The sequence below is a fragment of the Peromyscus eremicus genome, chromosome 16_21 (assembly GCF_949786415.1).
Source record: "Peromyscus eremicus chromosome 16_21, PerEre_H2_v1, whole genome shotgun sequence".
In the NCBI taxonomy this organism is placed as follows: domain Eukaryota; kingdom Metazoa; phylum Chordata; class Mammalia; order Rodentia; family Cricetidae; genus Peromyscus; species Peromyscus eremicus.
The window spans coordinates 47212228-47231630 of record NC_081432.1 but is presented as its reverse complement, the minus strand read 5'-3'; the positions used below and the strand labels follow the sequence as shown (position 1 = coordinate 47231630).

At 38.6% G+C, this 19403-nt stretch overlaps 1 protein-coding gene across 1 annotated transcript in view; it reads right to left on the bottom strand.

Annotated features, from left to right (window-relative positions):
* Adgrb3 (adhesion G protein-coupled receptor B3) overlaps nucleotides 1-19403 on the bottom strand; it is a 708652-nt gene that overhangs the window by 411900 nt on the left and 277349 nt on the right. Inside the window, exons 6-7 of the mRNA XM_059281371.1 lie at nucleotides 7636-7800; nucleotides 7025-7189 (exon numbers count right to left, since the gene is read on the bottom strand). Of these exons, the coding sequence (XP_059137354.1) occupies nucleotides 7025-7189; nucleotides 7636-7800 (330 nt within the window). The remainder of the gene's footprint in view (nucleotides 1-7024; nucleotides 7190-7635; nucleotides 7801-19403) is intronic.

The following is a 19403-nucleotide window of genomic DNA, read 5'->3' as shown; positions in this document are numbered from 1 at the left end:
TTTTCTCAATTCCAGCTCCTCTTCTCAGACCATTCTAGCCAGGGTCAAGTTGACCCAAAGCTAACCAGGGTACCAACTGACTGCAGTAGGAATCTAGATCTGCTTCCAGGCACTACATATTTTTACATCAGACTTGCTCTAATGCTAACTAAGTTCTTTTCTTGCTCTTTATTGAACAGGAATAATGAGAACTGAGAATTGGACAATAAATGACCCTTTATTATAAAAAGGCAATAGCCCTACTTTTCTTTAAATGATGGAATGGCCATGAGATGTCTTTTTGTTGTTGTTGTTGTTGTTAAAAATTGACACCAGAAAAGCTAAAAATGAGTTTGTCTGCATTTGTATTATAAACACACTACAGAGAGCACCCCTCATCCTTTGTGAAGAAGCTTGAGTTAAATAAGATTCTGCAATGTGTCTGGGCAGTACGTCAACTTTTCACCTGTGGAGCTGAAGTCAAGGACTACGTTTCATTTCTGCGTTCATTTTTAATCACAATTTTTATCCTAATTATTCAACTTGAGTAGGTCAGCACAGTCTAAAAGATGATCTGGAAACCATTAGCAGCAGCAGCAGTAGCAGCTTGTTGCAATTAGAAATGTAAATTCTCAAGCCCACACAAGTTTTACCTAACCAGAGTGTCTGATGCTCTGTCAGGTACTGAACAAGCTCGGCTTCCTGCTTCAATAAGCCCTCTGCATGGATATGAAGCCCACTAAAGGTTTAAAAGCATTGCCTTTGACAGTGATAGGTGGTCCTCTGTAAAGATACGGGCACAAAGTAAAGTCCTTACTTCAATCCTTTCGTCAGACGGTCTTACTTGAGGGGAAAAAAAAATTCAAAAATGAAGTTTCTCTGCCCACATGACGACTTGTAAATGGGCAGGGAAGCAGCGCTTTTGTTTACAATACGACAGTGTGCAGGAGGTTCATACAAAAAAACACTGCAGTGTTGAAGACATGTTTTGCATTACTGCTGCTACTGCTGCCCTCCTTTGGCATTGAGAGCTAGAGATAAATACCACCATTACTTCGTCTCTGGCCTCCCCGGCTCCCTGGCTCCTCATGCCTCCATTTACATTTAATGTTCCTGAGCACAGTCAACCAGCAGGCTTCAGTCAGCACCACAGACAGAGCAAGTGTGATTCCCAAGAAGAAAACTTGATTTGTGGATGCAGAATCATACCTTTCTGGAAGTGATAAGATTCCAATTTAGTGATTAAGTGACTCAAGAATATCGGACATTAGTAAGAATGTCCCCAGGCAGCCAAAAAGTTAAGTCTAGTCAGTCCATTAGTAATATTTGATTTCTGAATAATGGCCAGCAAAAAGCTGGGAACAAAAATGAATTTGAACGAATGTTTCACATTGTAATAGAGAGCGAAGTCAGTGAAGTTATTACCTTCCCAACATTTACCCATCAGAGCCTGAGGGTGTGTGATGAAACTGAGATACATGAAGTCATTATTTGGTGAGCTTGACCAATTTAAAAATTGGGACACTTAATTATCTCCCCTGGAGTGATTCTATTTCCCAACCTGTAGTATTCTTAAGTTTTGGTCTGTATGGTTCTCCTTTCTTAGGAAAACAAATGACACATCTTACGGGACGGGGTGTGTGTGTGTGTGTGTGTGTGTGTGTGTGTGTGTGTGTGTGTGTGAATGATGCTGTTTTAGCATTGTCCTACTCTGTTTACCCATAAAGAAAAATCCTAATCTTGATGGGCACTTTGATATGGTTTGTAGATAACGTAATAGCATTTGATTAAATCTAGATGATTACTTTTCATTAGTTATCAAAAAATGTATATATTTCTCTCTTTTCTGACAAACAGAGGGTTTCTGGCCAAGGTTGATTAATTTTTTTTAATTCAAATTAAGTGAAGCATAAAAATAAATACTAGTTCTTCTCAGGACCACTCTCCCCACCAAAAAAAATCAAAAATGAGAATTATTAAAAATAATACTGGGAAAAATACTGTTTTAAAAGAAATACTTTTTTTTTTTTTTTTTTTTTTTTTTGGTTTTTCGAGACGGTTTCTCTGTGTAGTTTTGCGCCTTTCCTGGAACTCACTTTGGAGACCAGGCTGGCCTCGAACTCACAGAGATCCGCCTGGCTCTGCCTCCCGAGTGCTGGGATTAAAGGCGTACTTGTTGAAGCTTTGTTATCGACAAAAAGAAAACACCTTCATAAATGTTAAGTTGAACACTTCCCCAATATGTTTTGTCAATGTGTAGATCTGAATCAATATCTTGGCTGGAATTATGACCACTATTCACAAAAGGAAGAATGCTGACCATGATGGGGAATCAAACAGGGTTTGTGTAGTCCTAAGACTTAGAATTTAGTGTATGTCAGTTCTCCTGTAAAATGGTAAAATAATTACTTATAAATACCACTTTTTGATAAAATGGCTACATATGAGGTGTTAGTGAATAGATACAGCAAATATGATGAAAAACATCCTATCCTCAACAGAGGCACAAAGTTTTGAAATTAATAGTTGGGAATGCCTTTTAATGCATAATACAAACTGTGCAAAGTATCAGGTTAAATTACAGTAAAAAAAAAAAAAACTTGATACAGCTTCATCTGCAAATGGAACATTTTTGTTACTGTAAAAGCACTAATCTTAAAAATTATTTGGCTGACTCAAGAAGTAGGTTTCACCAGGGAACTATATATCTGTGAGTACATTGCCATTGTTTCCCAATCACCTTCCAGAAGAGAGAGAAATGGAATGCTAATACCAAGAAATACAGCATCATCTAAAATCATTTTTGGTTTTATGTGATAATCTATTGACCTGTCTTAAGTCATGAACCTTAACAAATAAACATAACAAGGAAAAATATGCACTCTTTCTACAAACCAATCTGTAAAGTGTTTTGCAAACAGCAGGTGGCAATCTTTGTAAATCTGATCGCAGCTGTTCTGTTTTACCTATGCAGATGAGAATGCAGTTGTGGACAGTTAACAAGATTCATATGCTAGAACTGGTTCAGATACCTTCAACTATTAAGAGGGTCTTGCTTAATCATGCTTTACTGTTCTAATGAAATTTCTCCTTTGGCAAAACAAATGTTTTTGTTTAAAGCTTGTTAATTCTCATGCAGTGCAGGGATTTCATTGTTAATCTGCCTAGACATCCTTTGCAGCAGAGTGCTGCATGCTATTTGTCTCTTATCATTCTGAATTCACATGGCCTGAAGAATTAGCAAAATTAATTTTAGATCTTGTGCCAACAGAAGACCTGCTGACAAACTGCAAAACTTGAAATTCATTTCTGGGCCAGAGAGATGGATCCCTGGGTAAAAGGTTTTTGCTGTCTTGCCTGATGACCTCCCAGTATCCACAAGCAGGAAGGAGGGAACTGATTCCCCCAGATTGTTCCCTGACCTCTACATGTGAGTTGTGGCAGGCCTCCACACTCACCCTAATAGCATAAGAAAATGCAATATGAGTTAAAAAAAAAAAAGACTCTAGTTTCTGATGTGATTATTAGTATTGAAATGAAAATTTTTTTTTAGCATGTTTGCTATGGAGAAACACAATGTTTTGACTACTGGGTAACTCTTAGAATACTTGCATTTTTAAAGTGAGGTCACTGTCGTCATGTAAATCAATAGCTTCTACACTGCAAAAAAACACCAAAAACTCATGACCAGAACAGGGAGAAGGGGAAACTTTTGCATTGTTGCTTGTCTTGCTGCTGTAACAAAAGGCCCTGGCAAAGGTAATATAAGGAACAGCAGGTTTCCAGCTCATCTTGGTAGCTGTCACATTACATCTACAATCAAGAAGCATGAAAGGAGTGTGTGGTCAGTGTCCTTTCTTCTTTTGATTGGATCAGGCAGGTAAAGTGGATCTTCCCACCCCAAATAATCTACTATAGTTGGTTGTTTTTACTCTTTGCCCTCTGTAGGGCCTGCCACCTAGCTCCCAAATAAATCCACAGAGTCTTTTTCTTACCTATGAATGGCCAGCCTTCGCTTGGCTTATTTCTAGCCAACTTTTCTTAAATTATCCCATCTATCTTTTGCCTCCTGGCTTTCACCTTTTTCTATTTCTATATACCTTTTCTTTTCTCCATACTCTGTGTCTGGCTGGGTGGCTCAGTGGTTGGGTGGCTGGGTGGCTGGGTGGCTGGGTGGCTGGCCCCTGGCATCCTCCACTCCTTTCCTCATTCCTGATCTTTCTTCCCAGATTTCTCTTCTTTTTTTTTTTTTATTCTTTCTGCCTGCCAGCCCCATCTATTTCTCTCTCCTGCCTTGCTATTGGCCATTCAGCTCTTTATTAGACCAATCAGGTGTTTTAGACAGGAAAAGTAACACAGCTTCACAGAGTTAAACAAATGTAACATAAAAGAATGCAATACATCTTTGCATCATTAAGCAAATGTTCCACAGCATAAACAAATGTGACATATCTTTAAGTAATTTTATTCTACAACAATCTACTCTAGAAAAACTTTCACAGACATAACCAGAGATTTGTCTCTGAGGTGATTCTTCCTCCTGTCTAGTTGACAAATACAAGTCATCACAAGCCTGCCATTTGTCACCTAGACACAGAACACACCACCTTTAATACATAACATCCACCCCCTGTCACAATAAGCTAATGACCATCTCGTAATGCAAAATGCATTCAGTCCAACTTCAAAGGTCTCATAATTTTAAACAGTCCTAATATGTTCAAAATTACGAAGTCCAGGTGTCATTGGAGACTCAAGGCAACGCATAATGGTGAGCACCTATAAAATAATGAAATACACACTTTCAAAACAAACTAGCAGGGAGAAGTATTCACATTATAAAGCAGAGAATGGAAGAATCGTATGGAATGATCAGGCAAACCAAGAGAGAAACCCACAAGCTCAGACAATAAATCCTGCAGCTCTACTTAGGGAGTTTCCAAAGGGCTTAAGCATCCCTGCCCTTCTAGTCCTGCTACCTGTAGCAAACCTAGGCTCTCTCCTCCCTGCTTCCTGTCTACAACCTTCTTTGCAGGAGGGCCCATGGTTCTGGCATCTCTGGCCACTAGAGGGCTCCACTACAACACTGGCTTTACCATCACAGCTTCATGGAGTGGCTTCTCGGGACCCCTTTGCAGGTAATCAGATTGACACACTGCCTGGGTTTATCAGCTCTCAGGAATCATGGCATAAGCCTCTGTGACTGCTCCAATCTTGTATCTTTCAAATTTCCTTAACCAGTACAAAGTGATTCTGCCAAGTTTGGGTTGCCAGCTCAGGACAGAGACCTTGGAATACACATCAACTTTTGTGAGCTGATTCCAATGAAAACGTCCCAATTCAGGTGCTTTCAAAGAGCGGGAATCCTTTCATTTTTAGTTTAGGCTTGCTCATTCAAATGAAACTGTATTTTAACTGGAAGGAGCCTTTGATGGGGAAAGTCTTGCACTCAGGGAACCTATACTCTTGTCCCAATGCAGAATGTCAAGTCACTCTTCAATGGCACTAATCTATTCAACGAGCAGTGGCCCGGCCTGCTGAAGGCTAACCTGTCTGAAGTTCCTTCCAACAAACACATGCGTCTAATACATTTAGCCTCACTCAAGTACTCACAGCATGGACACACTATAGCCAGATCATTGGCCACATAGCCATGTAGAATATTATCTAATTTCTGATGGTGCCCACATTCACCTCTGAAACCTATGGGCCAGGCTTCTACAGTGCACATTTCTCTCCATCTTCTCATGCTATGTTTACACTTTTGAGGGTTCTTCTAGGTAACAGATCAAAACTATTCCATATTTCTCCCACTAACCAGTTCCAAAGCCCTCAGAACTGCAAGGTCTGTTTCATGGTAACAATGACTCTACTTCTTTATACCAAATTTTTGCATTAGTTATTGAACACATTCCTGGGGCAGCATACTCTGACAAAAGCAATCTAAGAAAGAGTTTATTTCGGCACACAGTGCGGCTACAGTTTGAGGCAGCTGGTTACATTGTAAGCACAGTCAGGAAGCAAGGGGAGGTGAACTCTGGGGTTTGCTTTGCTTGCTCCTTTGTATCTCGTCCAGCACTCAGGGTGGGTCTTCCCACCTCTGTTAACCTAATATATCTGATTTCTCACTGACATGCCCAGTCCAGACATCTGTCTCCAAAGTGATTCTACATCCATTCCAATTGCAAGCAACCCAAACCAACACACCTATGGGATAAACACAACAGGACATTCACCTTCTCTGAGTTCACTTGACTGGGCAATTATAAGACCAAGTTATCACTCTCTTGTATGTTTGTGTCAATTTCACCTATGGTATCATCCTAAAATTGGGATTTTCATTTATTTATTGAGTTTTCAGTGTGTCACAATGACTTTAAGGAAAGAATCTAGTACTCTAAAGGAGCCTTTGCTGGAAAGGATTCAAGTCTGGACAGTGTCTGGCCCATGTTATCATTTGTCCTTACATGCACACCACATTCATTAGCCATTACATTTGATATTTTATCCATAGTGTTTTTTTATATGACTGTAAATTGGACAAGAATGGGTAAATTGAGATGTCTAAGGTTATCCATCAAGGGGACATTAATCAGTCATAAAAATGAAAGCATATGAATTTCAACAATACCTTTTCATTTTATTCACTTAATACTTAAGCAAAGTATTAAGATTTAAGAACACCTTTGTATTCTTAATAAGAAAATTTCATAAAATAGTAGAAAAATATACTATAATGATATAAATCATACCCAACCTAATTATTCTCCTTTGTGTATTCTTTTTGACTATCATGTATTTCAATGTCACTTTACAACAAATAAATTAAAACTTCAAGGACTATTCTGACATATCAAGAGAAGTTCTCACATACTATTTTAAAACAAGTGTATTGCCAGTTATTGGCATCAATCTTCTAACCAAGGAAGTGCCATTCTTAACAGGACACACACACACACACACACACACACACACACACACACACATACACACACACACACACACACACACACACACACACACACACACACCAGGTCCTTCTTACCTGGGCATCTCTGCTCACTGCACCGTCTTACTTCTTCACCTGTTCCTTCACACTGCTGTCCTGTTAAAGCTGCGCCCTGACAAGTCCTCACTCGCCTCTCCCAGCCTCCATCACAGGACTTGGAACATCCACTCCAGTGAACCCACTGATTCCACTGACCATTGGCTGAAAGAAATGGGTCTCACTTAACAGCAGTCGCAGCATGCACTGCTTTAGTAAAGGTGTAAGTCTGGAGATATTAAGATCCTTTCAGTCTTTATTAATCTACTGTCAAGAATAAACGTTGTCCAAATATTTGACTTACTGGTCAAACACAGTGAGTTTTGTGATTAGAAGCATTAAATAAGTGTGTCTGACTCTTCAGATGCACAGGGAACTTACTTTTAAAAACTGTAAGCCTAGTGCTAAACTTCATTAACTTAGTTGTTATTCAATCTCAGAATCTCCAGATTTTTCTGACTTTATTATTACAGTATGCAGTAGAAAAAACTAATATAGTTTGGCTTTGTACATATGAATATATAATGAGCTTTCATTTTATGACTGTTGGGTGTGGCGCTTTGAGGTTTGATGAACTGCAGGTGTCATTTGTACAGAGCAAGTGGCCTTACCTGTACATTCAGGGTTGTAGCACTCTCTGCTCTCTGCCCACGGTCCTCTGCACTCGGAGCCTCCGTGAGCAGCTGCTGTGCACTGCCGGCTTCTCTGCTGTGTCCCATTGGAACATGTCACTGAGCAGTGGCTCCATGAACTCCATTCCTGCCACTGTCCGTCAACTACCAAAGCAGAAAGAGAGACCGCATGAGATGTCCCAGCAGGGAAGGCTATCCAGTGAGCACAAGGTAACAGTAGCCTGAAAGATGAATCCCAGTCAAGGCTTCTGAATGTTTGTCATTGAAGATCACAAGATGTTATTACCTGCTTTTTTGTTTCTACTTCATTTTATGTATTTTCATTATGATAGTTAATTGCTATTATCAAGTTGATGTGATTTTGAATCATCATGGCAACAAATATCTGAACACGTTTGTGAGGGATTATCTAGATATGGTTAGCTAACTGCGAAGACCCACCCATCACATGATTAGCACCAACTTACTGACTGGGGTTCTGGACTGAGTGACAAGGAGACAGGAAGCTGAGCACTGTGTCCATTGCTTTGTTTCCTAACTTGATACAAGGAGATGAGGCAACTCCTGTTTCTATCATCACTCTTCCCTGACCTGATGGTTAGATCCCTGTGAATAGAAACCCTGCTTTCCTTAAGTTGATTTTGTTGGGTATTGAGTCATAGCAACAAGATCGGTTATAACTAGCATCCTCATCCCTAACATGCTGATTCATTGAAAATTTAAGACCTTGAGGTAGACTTCAGAATATAGAAACAGGATAATGTGACTGAGGGGAAAAAGTAGCCAACACATCACACAGCTCATATTTTGGAAAAGCAGCTCCTAAAAACTAAACAATGAATGATAGGCAAAAGAAATATAAAGTTTTATAGTGTGCTGCACAGAGTAACTTCAGAATATTATGAGATATAGGTCCTGAGGGACTGGGACATCTTCGTTGACAAACTGATGCTCCAAATAATTAGTGAGGATAATGAGAAAAGAAACTGGGTAAGAGTTGTCTGCAAAAGGGCATGCCAATATTCTTAACAGAATAAAGATGGACATTTCCTAGAACAAGATAAAAGCCACCAAGAAGGGATCCAGAGATCTAAGTTCAGAGAGGCAGAAGACGTTGGTCAAAGGCAGCCAACTAAGTTTTGCAGCTGGGTTAATATTTTAAGCCACTATTCTCAGACCACTAAGAAAGCATTGAAGTATTTAAATGGAGAAGAAGCTTGTCAGAGCTATTGAAGTGTTTGGAAAACAAATTTGGAAAATACAGGGGAGGGTCAGGCCTGGATGACAGAGAGATGGAAAGATCAGGAAGCTACCAAGAGGTGGTGCTCAGAGAAATGAAGGGAAGGATCTGGAAACAAAGCAGAGAAAACATATAGTAACTCCAAGGTATCTTATGTCTGATGGCTGGAATGCAAACCACTGCATTTGACTCATCTTTAGAGCTTCATTCACCTGCTCCTTCACTCAAGTGACTTTGATAACCAGTTATCTGATCTGTGATTGGTGCTGATGACAGAAATGAGAAGTTTAAGTTCCAACCCCAGCTATCTTAAACATTATTACATTTTGCATGTAAACAAGTCAATGGTCAAATGCAAGTGTGTTCTTCACGTGGTCCATGAGGTTTGCAGGATGTCACAGGATCTTATCCATATAAGGGATAATTGCCAGGTGGTGGCATTTGACTAATTTATACAAAGGAGACAAAAATGACAAATGCTACAAAACACAGCAAAGGATTAAACCAAAAACACCTTATTAAAATGTACAAATTAGCATATGAATATTATAAAAGCACTCATAGATGGCTGTCTACTTTTTCTAATACCATGCCATGGTTCTTAATGAGTTTGATTATGGCTGAAAGGGAATGTACCATCAATCATAAGTTCTACCAGAAGCTAATATTGCTGTGAAAATCCTTCCAGGCAAACCAGAGTCTGACAGAATGAGCAGGTAATTTCAAGCCTCATGTGTAGCTATTAAATAGGGGTGTTGAATAGATATCTAGCTGTACTTAATAAACCCCGTGTGAGATTAAAAATCAAAAAATGCTAATTTAATCATTCCATTCATGTAATTTTAGTGTCTTGTTTTATTAAAAGTACCTGATACAATCTTATCTGGCCATGTAGTACACTTGCCAGACAAAACGAAAGTTCTCGTAAATCAATGGGACATTACAAATTATCAATGTATCCTCTGTTTTTGGCTTTCAGGCCAAATGTAGTTTTCACTTCAGATTTGCTTTTAAAAGAAAGAACATCCAGAATTTCCATTATGAACCTTTGCTATTCCAAGCAATTTGAGAATGCCTTGAAAAAAATCAGATTCATGATATGTACTTTGCATTCTATTTGATAATGGAGTGTACAGGTTCACACCTGACTTTCAATATCCAGAAAGCAAACCAATGTGGTGATATATTGAGTATCCTAATAAACTTGCCAGAGAATCAGAGGACAGAGCCAGCCACTAGATTAGACACAGAGGCCAGACAGTGGTGGCACACACTTTAATCCTATTGCTCAAGAGGCAGAGATCTGTCTGGATCTCTGTGAGGTCAAGGCCACACTGGGCTACATGAGAGAAACAGAACCAGGCAGTGGTAACATATGCCTTTAATCCCAGGAAGTAATGTGGTAGAACACAGAAAGGTATATAAGGCATGAGGAAACAGGAACTCACTCTCTTGAGGCTGAAGATTTCATAGATGTAAGCTAGTGGCTGGCTGTCCTGCTTCTCTGATCTTTCAGCTTTCACCTCAATATCTGGCTCTGAGTTTTGTATTATAGGACCATTTAAGATTGAAACAAAATCTGGCGCCCAATGTGGGACACGAATGCTTCATGTGAGGACTCAGAGACTTTCAGTGTGAGGAAACTGTCTGAGGAGTTGGTGAGGTGAGGTTGGCTGTGGCTTGCTCTGCTTCTCTGATCCTCAGGCAAGCTTCATTGGGTATACAATATATCACCACAAAACAAGTGGAAATAAATTAGATGATGGCAATTGAATTAAGGTAAGAGAGGACTGGGTTGTTTGGCATCATCAGAGGTTCTGATTTGGGATAGTTTTAAGCATGTTTCATCATGACTGTTATAGTAATATACTCCTGACTAAACAGCAACAACAACAAAAATACAACAAAGCAAAGCAAAATATAAAACACACACACACACACACACACACACACACACACACACACAAAGCATTCAGCTAAAAAAACATGGAAATAAGAATAAGCAAGTCAAATTTGGTCATGAGAGAGAAGATAATCTGGCTGGGATTTTGTTTCTATAAAAAGTTAAAAAAAAGATCTTGTGGGAAAAGGATTAGGGAAAATGACAATCTGTTGACTTATTAGGATTCTCCTCATAGAAGATGTTGTCTTGCCATCAATTTAAAACTAAACACCTCAATTTCATATATTCATAATGTGAGTTGTTCCCTATTTTCTAATGGTGTAAATATTTTTGGGTTTACATAATATTCAAGGATGAGTTAATATTAGAAACTTGAGGGACATTTTGAGGTTAAACATTGTCAAAACATCCACAAATACATATTTGAGATGTGACTAGTTTCGTTTACAAAATCAGTTATAACAAAAATAATGAAATTGAAGATCTATTAATCACCTGGACTTTTATTTTATGCTATTAATTAGAAGGTCATTTTATTGAATATTAGTTGAGCTGTTCTGAAATGATTGACTTGATAAAGTAACTTGCTATATTTAAAAAAAAAGAAAAATTAATGCAAAATCCAGGACAAAATCCCAATGTGCATTCTTTTAGTGTGTTGGCTACATTATTATATAAGCAGAAAGAGAAGAGTGAGAAACGATCCACAGATGTCACAGATACACATGGATTTCTTTAGTACCAGAGTGAGGTCTCACCATATTATAATGTATTCTGTTGTTTGATTTTAGTTTCATAGAATATCCTGGTATTTAAAAATATTAATTACTATGTTCTCTTAAGGATCTCTGCTCCTAAGCATTTCAGGAGCTGGTAGTCTCATTTTATTGAATGGGAAACAATGGATCATGAGTCTGGGAAGTAGAAATTAAATTTTCTTTTGGACTTCTAAGCATCCTAAATAGAGAATGTACACTCTCTTTCAGGGGTAAATGTTGGGATATTTAAGCTATCCCAAAAGCTAAAAGCCATTTATTAAGATACAGGGTTCTATTGATTTGAAAACAATATTCTTCTTGGTACTAGAGAAAAGAAATGGATAACTCTGTTATCTGAAGTTTAACTCGGAAGACAAGTGGAAAAGTGATTGATTCCCTTTCAACACCCCTGCTGGGTTTGTACTTGACCTGCTCTAGTAGAAGGCAGCAGACAGGCAAAGTCTCCTCTTCCCTAGAATCAGTTCAATGAATTCTGTGAGCTTGTCTCACAGATAAGATGAATCTCACAGAGTCACTGCAACCTGAGAAATCTGAATAGAGCACAATGTCTGTTCTCTTATGAAACTATTTCTGCTGAACTCTGATTCATATCTTGGTATTCTGACATGAAAATTGTTCCCTGGTTAGCCAGTAAAATGGAAAACTCCAAAACCTTAAAGGAAGCTCATAATGTACTCTTAACTGAAGGGTTCCAGAAAATTTATGGTGTCACTGGTCACTCTTCAAGATCATGGGAGGAATGTGTTGACTAAGATTGATCAAGTTTTACTTGGCTATGAAATATATGGATGAGGACGAATTTCATCTTGGAGTTCTGAAAACAAAGTGATCAACTGAACAATATTTTGGGGAATCCCCTATCATGTCTCTTAGAAGATAGTAATGGCAGATTGCCATCACTAAAAGGAGGCAGCATGCAAAGTCTACTGTAACTCTATGTAACAGGAAACTCTTGTGGTCAGGAAAACATCTGTCAGAAAAAGAGAGAAAGTTAAGGCATATGGAGAGATCATGAGACCAGAAAGTACAGAACATAGTTTCAGCTCATGTATAGCAGCCAGAAAACACAGGATACCAAAGGCCATGAGACCAAGGAGGACGTGTAGCTATGAGAGAATATGCAAGTAGGCACATGAAATAATTTACATTTAGAACTGAAGTGGTTTGTTGTTTTGTGAAAGATAGACTACACAGGTGCAAGAACACTGGGGGTCAGAGGAATTGGGGTTCCAAACTGTGGTTGAGGCAAGGCTAATATTCGGATTCTCTGGAGGGTGAGCGGACAGACACCATAATAAAGAACCAGATAGATGCTTTTGCTAACTCACATAGGTAAAAGGAAGATTCCTTTATTGGGCTCTTTGACCAGTTTCCAAACAAGTGAGACATACACAGTCCTAAAAAGAAAATTTCTGTTTATGATACTGAATTTAGAAGTTCGTACAGAAATTATTGCATCAAATTACCTCGGTTTAAAACTGTGCCTCAGGTGAAGAGATGACTCAACAGTTAAGAATGCTAGCTGTTGTTGCAGAGAACCCTAGTTTGCTTCCCAGGATCTATGTCAGGCAGCTTACTACCACCTGCAACTCCAGCCCCAGGAGAATGCACACACACACACACACACACACACACACACACACACACTCACACGTATGCACACATACACACACAGCTAAAATAATTTAAAAATTAAATTTAAAAATGGTGTTTCTATACTTTAAAGATGATTTTTTAAATATCACATTGTTTAAAATTAGCTCACTTTACCTCTAAAGGTTTGCATAGGCTAAAAATGAAAAACACAATAGGCTGTTCCTATTGAGGTCCAAAGAAAGCAGGAGAGCCACACCTGCACCGAATGAAATAGATTGAAATCAAAATCGGTAAGAAAAGGCATGAATGGTCAAACATTAACTCAGGAAGTAAATTATAAAAATTTCTCCAACTGAAAAACAGAGGCACACTGTAGCAAAGGCTGATGCCCGAAAGCAGGAAGAAGAGAAAGCTCACAGAGGTCAACTTCTATACCAAATAAATCAAGGATTCCTGAAATAAACAGCACAGCACTGCCACTCACAACAGCACACAAAAATAACTGACCCCATATTTAATAGCAGGGATAAAATAAGAGATATCGTGGAAATTTAAAAAATGACAGATCAAAACAAGCAAGAAAAGAAAACAACACAAAATATTAGCAAGATAAAGGCCTGGCTCTTTGAGAGAAAAACAAAGTAGACACACCACAAGCCAGACTAAGAAGAAACAAGACTTGCATGTATACAATAAGGGACATAAAAGAAGACACTACAATGATTTCCCAGAAATTAAAAGGACGATGAGGGAAGATTGTGAACAACCATATATAGCAACAACATTGTCCATGCCAGAGAAATGGACAAATAATTATCACATATTTCTTACCAAGACAGAATCAGAAGACATAGATAACTTAGACACACCAATAAAAATTAGTGAGACTGAGTCATTAATAAGTCTTTTACAAATAAACAAAGCAACAAAAAACAGGCCAAACCAAACCAAATTAAAATTAGACCATATGTCACTGCTGAGTTCTACCAAACACTTGAAGAAATGCTGTTTTCTCAGATTATTATGAGGCAGTAGAGAAGAAATAGTTATTAAAAACTGTTATGGTTTTAATAAGAATGCCTCCCCATAGCCTCATTCACATATTTGAATGCTTAGTCCCCAAGTAGTGGAACTTATTTAAAGGATTAGAAGGATTCAGAGGTGTGGCCTTGTTAGAAGAAGTGTGTCTTGGGAGTGGGCTTTGAGGTTTCAAAAACCTGTGCCAGGTCCAGGTCCAGCCCCCCCACCCCCCCGTCTCTGTCTGTCTGTCTCTGTCTGTCTGTCTCTGTCTCTCTCTCTCTCTCTCTCTCTCTCTCTCTCTCTCTCTCTCTCTCTCTCTCTCCTTCTATGGATCAGGATGTAGATCTCTCAGCTACTCCTCTCTCACCTGCCTGCATGCCACCACGCTCCTTACCATGATGATAATGGATTTAACCTCTGAAACTGTAAGCAAGCCCCCCAATTAAATGCTTTCTATTATAAGAGTTGCCTTGGTTTTGGTGTCTCTTTACAGCAATGGAACAGTTACAAAGAGACAAGCATTCTGTAAATCTGCCATTACTGTAATTCCAAGACTAGAAAAAAAAACAACACAACTGAAGAAGGATCTTAGACTAATATTCTTTTTTTAAAACACAGAAGCAAAATTATTCAGCAAGACTATTTTGATAATACAAAAGAACAATTATAATAGCACATTAAAATTAATTAACATGCTCAAATTGAATCATTTCTGTGATGGAGGGTGGGTCAGCATAACTGAATCTATAAACATGGCAGGCCACATCAGGAGAATGAAGGATAGAAGTTATACTATTATCTCAACAGTAGCAAAAATCATTTGACATTATCCAACATCACTGCCAGACAGAAATGCTAAACATATCAGGTACAGAAGGAAGATATCTCAACATAATAAAAGCAGGGTACTTCAACATAATATAAAGAGGGTTCCTAAATATAATAAAAGCCATACCAAGCAAGCAAACAACTGAAATTAAATTAAGTGGGCAAAGGAAGTTGAAAGCTTTGTCTTTAAGATCTCTAAGAAGACAAGGGTACTAACATTTTCTACATATATTCAACATAGAGTTGGAAGTCTAAACAATCAAGAAAGAATAAGAAATAGCACACATTCCAAGAACAATGAAGTCAAATCCTTTCTGTTCACAGATGAAATGGTCTTATATAGATACAAACCAAAAACTCTAAAAAAAAAAGAGAGAATTAGAATTAATAAATGAATTCAGCAAAGTTGCTGCTTACAGAATCAACATACAAACATCGGCGGTGCTGCTAAATACTCTTTACAATGAAAATTTTAGAACATTGGTGAAAGAAATAGAAGAGAACATAGAAAAAGAATGACATCCTGAGTTTGTGGATTGGAAGGATAAATACTATCAAAACGTTCATATCATCCAAAATGATTTACAGTTTCAACATAAACCTTACCGTGAAGACTAATATTGAGGGAGCCAACTTGGGATTAGAAATAACAATGGAATACTATCTCTGGGCATGTCTGTGATGAAGTACCTAGATTAGGTTATTTTAAGTGGGAAGACTTATTCTAAATATGGGCAGGGCCATTTAACAGGCAGAATTTCTGGACTGAATAAAAAGGAAAAAATGTATTGAGCATTAGTATTCGTCATTCTTTGCTTCCTGACTGTAGACAAAATGTGAGCAGCTGTGTCAAATTCCTGCTGTCCTATCTTCCCTGCCATGATCAACTTTGGGCTAGAAAAGCCCTTGAGTGCAGTCAGCAGATCGATGGGTAATTCTCCTGAGAGGTTAGAAGAAAAGAGCGAGGAGATAAATGTGGACAGTGGAAGCCTTCCTTGTGTGGTTTAAAAGGGGAACAACGGCTGTACCAGGAACTGGGTTAGGAGCTATGCATGCATCCTCTAGTAAGGAATCTGGCTGTATTTGGTCCATGTCCAAAGTACTTGAGTGAGACTACGTTCAGAGGCAATGGACTTATTTATTTGGTTGAGGGAATTTCAAGATATGTTAGTGTTCAGGCTGAGTTATGACTACTGCTCATTGCTCCAATCCCATCCAACAGGGAAAGAGAGAACAATGAAGAACGAAAGATAAGACATTTGTGGGGTTTTGAAAGGAAAGGTATTAAGAGTACATTTGAAGATTTAAACAAGAAGGGTGCAGAGGACTAAACATCTGTAATGTTATAGAGATTAGCGTTTCGCACTGGGACAATAGGAAATAGATCTGGAGACAAGATCCTACTCACAGAAGCATTCATCTTCTGAAAATGCTTAATCATGTGAAAGAAACAAGCTTGGGCTGAGACCGCAACTGAAGGATTTCCCTTCATAAAAAACAATTGCACAGGACAGTGTTTCACCACAGGATGAGCACACAAAGTTCAATGCAACAGTGATCCAGGAAGGGCATGACCCACTCTGAGCTGATAGATGAATTTGGCACACTGTCCATATCATACCAGTTTTGAAGGCATGGCCGATGAAGGACTAAGGGAATCAGGGAGTCTTGAGTACAGATCCAGAGAGATGCAGAGGTTAAGTGTTTTGTGGCAGGGTCAGAGTCCCTCAAGGATGCCCCAAAAGGCCACTTTATGAAGCTGTGAAAAAAATGAAGCCTAAGTTGCAAGAGTGACCCTCAGATATTGCAGATATTGGATCAGGGCATGTCTGCCAATGAAGGCTGCAGGTATGATGTGGATTTGTGTCAAGAGTAAGGCACTATGTGTAAGTCAGCAATGGTGGAGAACTGGTGCTACACAAGACCTTTGGAGCCTACATGATTCCATCACAAGCCCTAGATGATATAAACGGAGCTGCGGGATTTGTTGTTTGCCTTGATGGGTGTCTGTCTGTAGCAGGAATCTTAAAAGTTTTTATTAATATAATCAAACCTGAGGCCAGGTATTGGGGTGAAATGCTGGATGGTCAGAGAGACAGAACAAGCCACAGCTACTTCACCTCACCAGTTCCTCAGCTGATCCTGTTTCCTCAGACTGGATGCCTCTGAGTCCTCATCCAGAATGAATCTCAGCTGAATGCTGCTAGAAGCCTGAAAGCTTAACCAGCCAAATGCTGCTAGTTTCTGGTCCTCACGCCTTATATACCTTTCTGCTTTCTACCACCACTCCCTGGGATTAAGGCTCACTTTCTGGGATTAAAGGCATGTGTCACCATGGCTGGCCATTTCCAATGTGGCCTTGAACTCACAGAGATCCAGAGGGATTTCTATCTCTGGAGTGCTAGGATTCAAGATGTGAGTGCCACCATTTTCTAGCCTTTGTATCTAGTGGCCGTTCTGTCTCTGATGCCAGATAAGTTTATTAGGGTGCACAATATTTTGGGGAACACAATACCACCACATCTGTCTAATAACTCTTTGCTATGCTCCCATTCTTCTCCTTTTGGAAATGCAATGTTTATTTCTATCATTGAATATTAGAAATATACAACCTCTTTTGTTTTTTAAAATGTAGACATTTATTGCTTTGTATGGCAAGCATATGCCACAGTATGTATGAGTGTGTGGAGATCATAAGACAGCTTATAGAAGTCAGTTTTCTCATTCCATTATGTGGGTTCTGGGGATGGAGCTGAGGTCAACTGACTTGCTGGCAAGTGCCTTTATCTTCTGAGCCATCTTGCTGGTCCCTGTGTTTTATTTTATAGATGTTTATGTTAAGAGATTATATTTAAGTCTTAGACTTTGCACTTATAAGCTGGGTTGAAGAATTTAAAAGACAAGGGGACTTTTAAAGTTGACTGAGTGTGCATTTTGCATTTTGAGGTGTATACATAGGGACAAGGAGTGGGAGATTCTAGCTTAAAAGTGTTATGTTTGGGTGTCAAGTCTATAAGGGGTGGGGCTGTGATCATCTTGATAGTTGAGTTGGTAGGACTTAAACTCACCATGGAAATACATCCTTGGGTGTGCTTATGAGAAATTGTCTAGATCAGCTCATGTGAGGTGGGCAGACCCACCTTATATATAGAACAAGTATAGGTCCTAGACTGAACACAAAGAAGAAGGCTAGCTGAGCAATCACACTAATTGTTCTGTTTCCTGACTGTGGATGCAAGGTGACTAGCTGATTCTAGCTGCTGCCACCAAGAATTTCCCACCATGATATACTACTGTGCCTTTGAACTTTGAGCCAAAATAAATCCCTCCTTTATAAAGTTTCCTTTGCCAGCTTTTTTTCCCACAAGTAACTGATACACCGAGCAAAATACCAATCAATGTCAGTTTTTACAGAACTAGAAAAGGCAATTTTAACATTTCTATGAACCACTAAAATCACAAACAACCAAAGCACTCTTGATTAAAAAAAAAAGAAAGAAAAAGAAAAAAAAAGAACCAAGCAGAAGCATTGTACAATGTTTTCAAAATGTATTGTATGCCTGCAATAATCAAAACAGCATGATATTGGAATAAATATAGGCTAATGAAACAAGAAAAACATAGACAGCTTATAAGTAAATCCATAAACATACAGCCGCAAGAGCTTCTAACTACATTTAAAGAGCATGATTGCTGAAAGGATCACCTTATTTGAAAAAGTAATGGGAAAGTGAGTATCTACTTGTACCAGAATGGAACTAGACTCTGCTGTTCACAAAAATCAACTTAAGTGGAACCAGGACTTAGACATAAATCAAGAAACTACTAGAAGAAAACACAGGGGAAAGTCTTTGGAATGTGGTAACGGACAAAATTCAGAGCAAACAAAACTCTGACAAGTGACATTACATAAAGCCAAGGTTTCTGCACTATAAATAAACGATCATGAAAGGGAAGACAACCTATTGAATAAAAAAAAATCTGCAAACTCTACACATAAGAGGGAGTTGGCATCTATAATATATAAAGAACTCTTGAAATATTGAGAAGACAAAGTTCTAAAAAAAAAGCAAGCATTCTAGTTAGACACTTTTCAACAGAAGACAAATGTCTGGCATGTATATAGAAAAAGAAAATAAGTAAAGCCCAAATTAAAACAGCTCTTATCATGATGGTGAGAAAAGAGTATCTTTATACCCCGTCAGACCGTCAGACGGAATACCAATTAGTACATCCATTATGGGAAATGTTGTAGAATTTTCTCAAAAAAAAACAAAATAGGAATGTGATCATAGCATAGGATCCAACAACTGGTAAATTGAAGAATCATTTGCACTCCTTTGTCTACTATAGCAGTACCAGAAGAGCCAGGAGCCCCAAA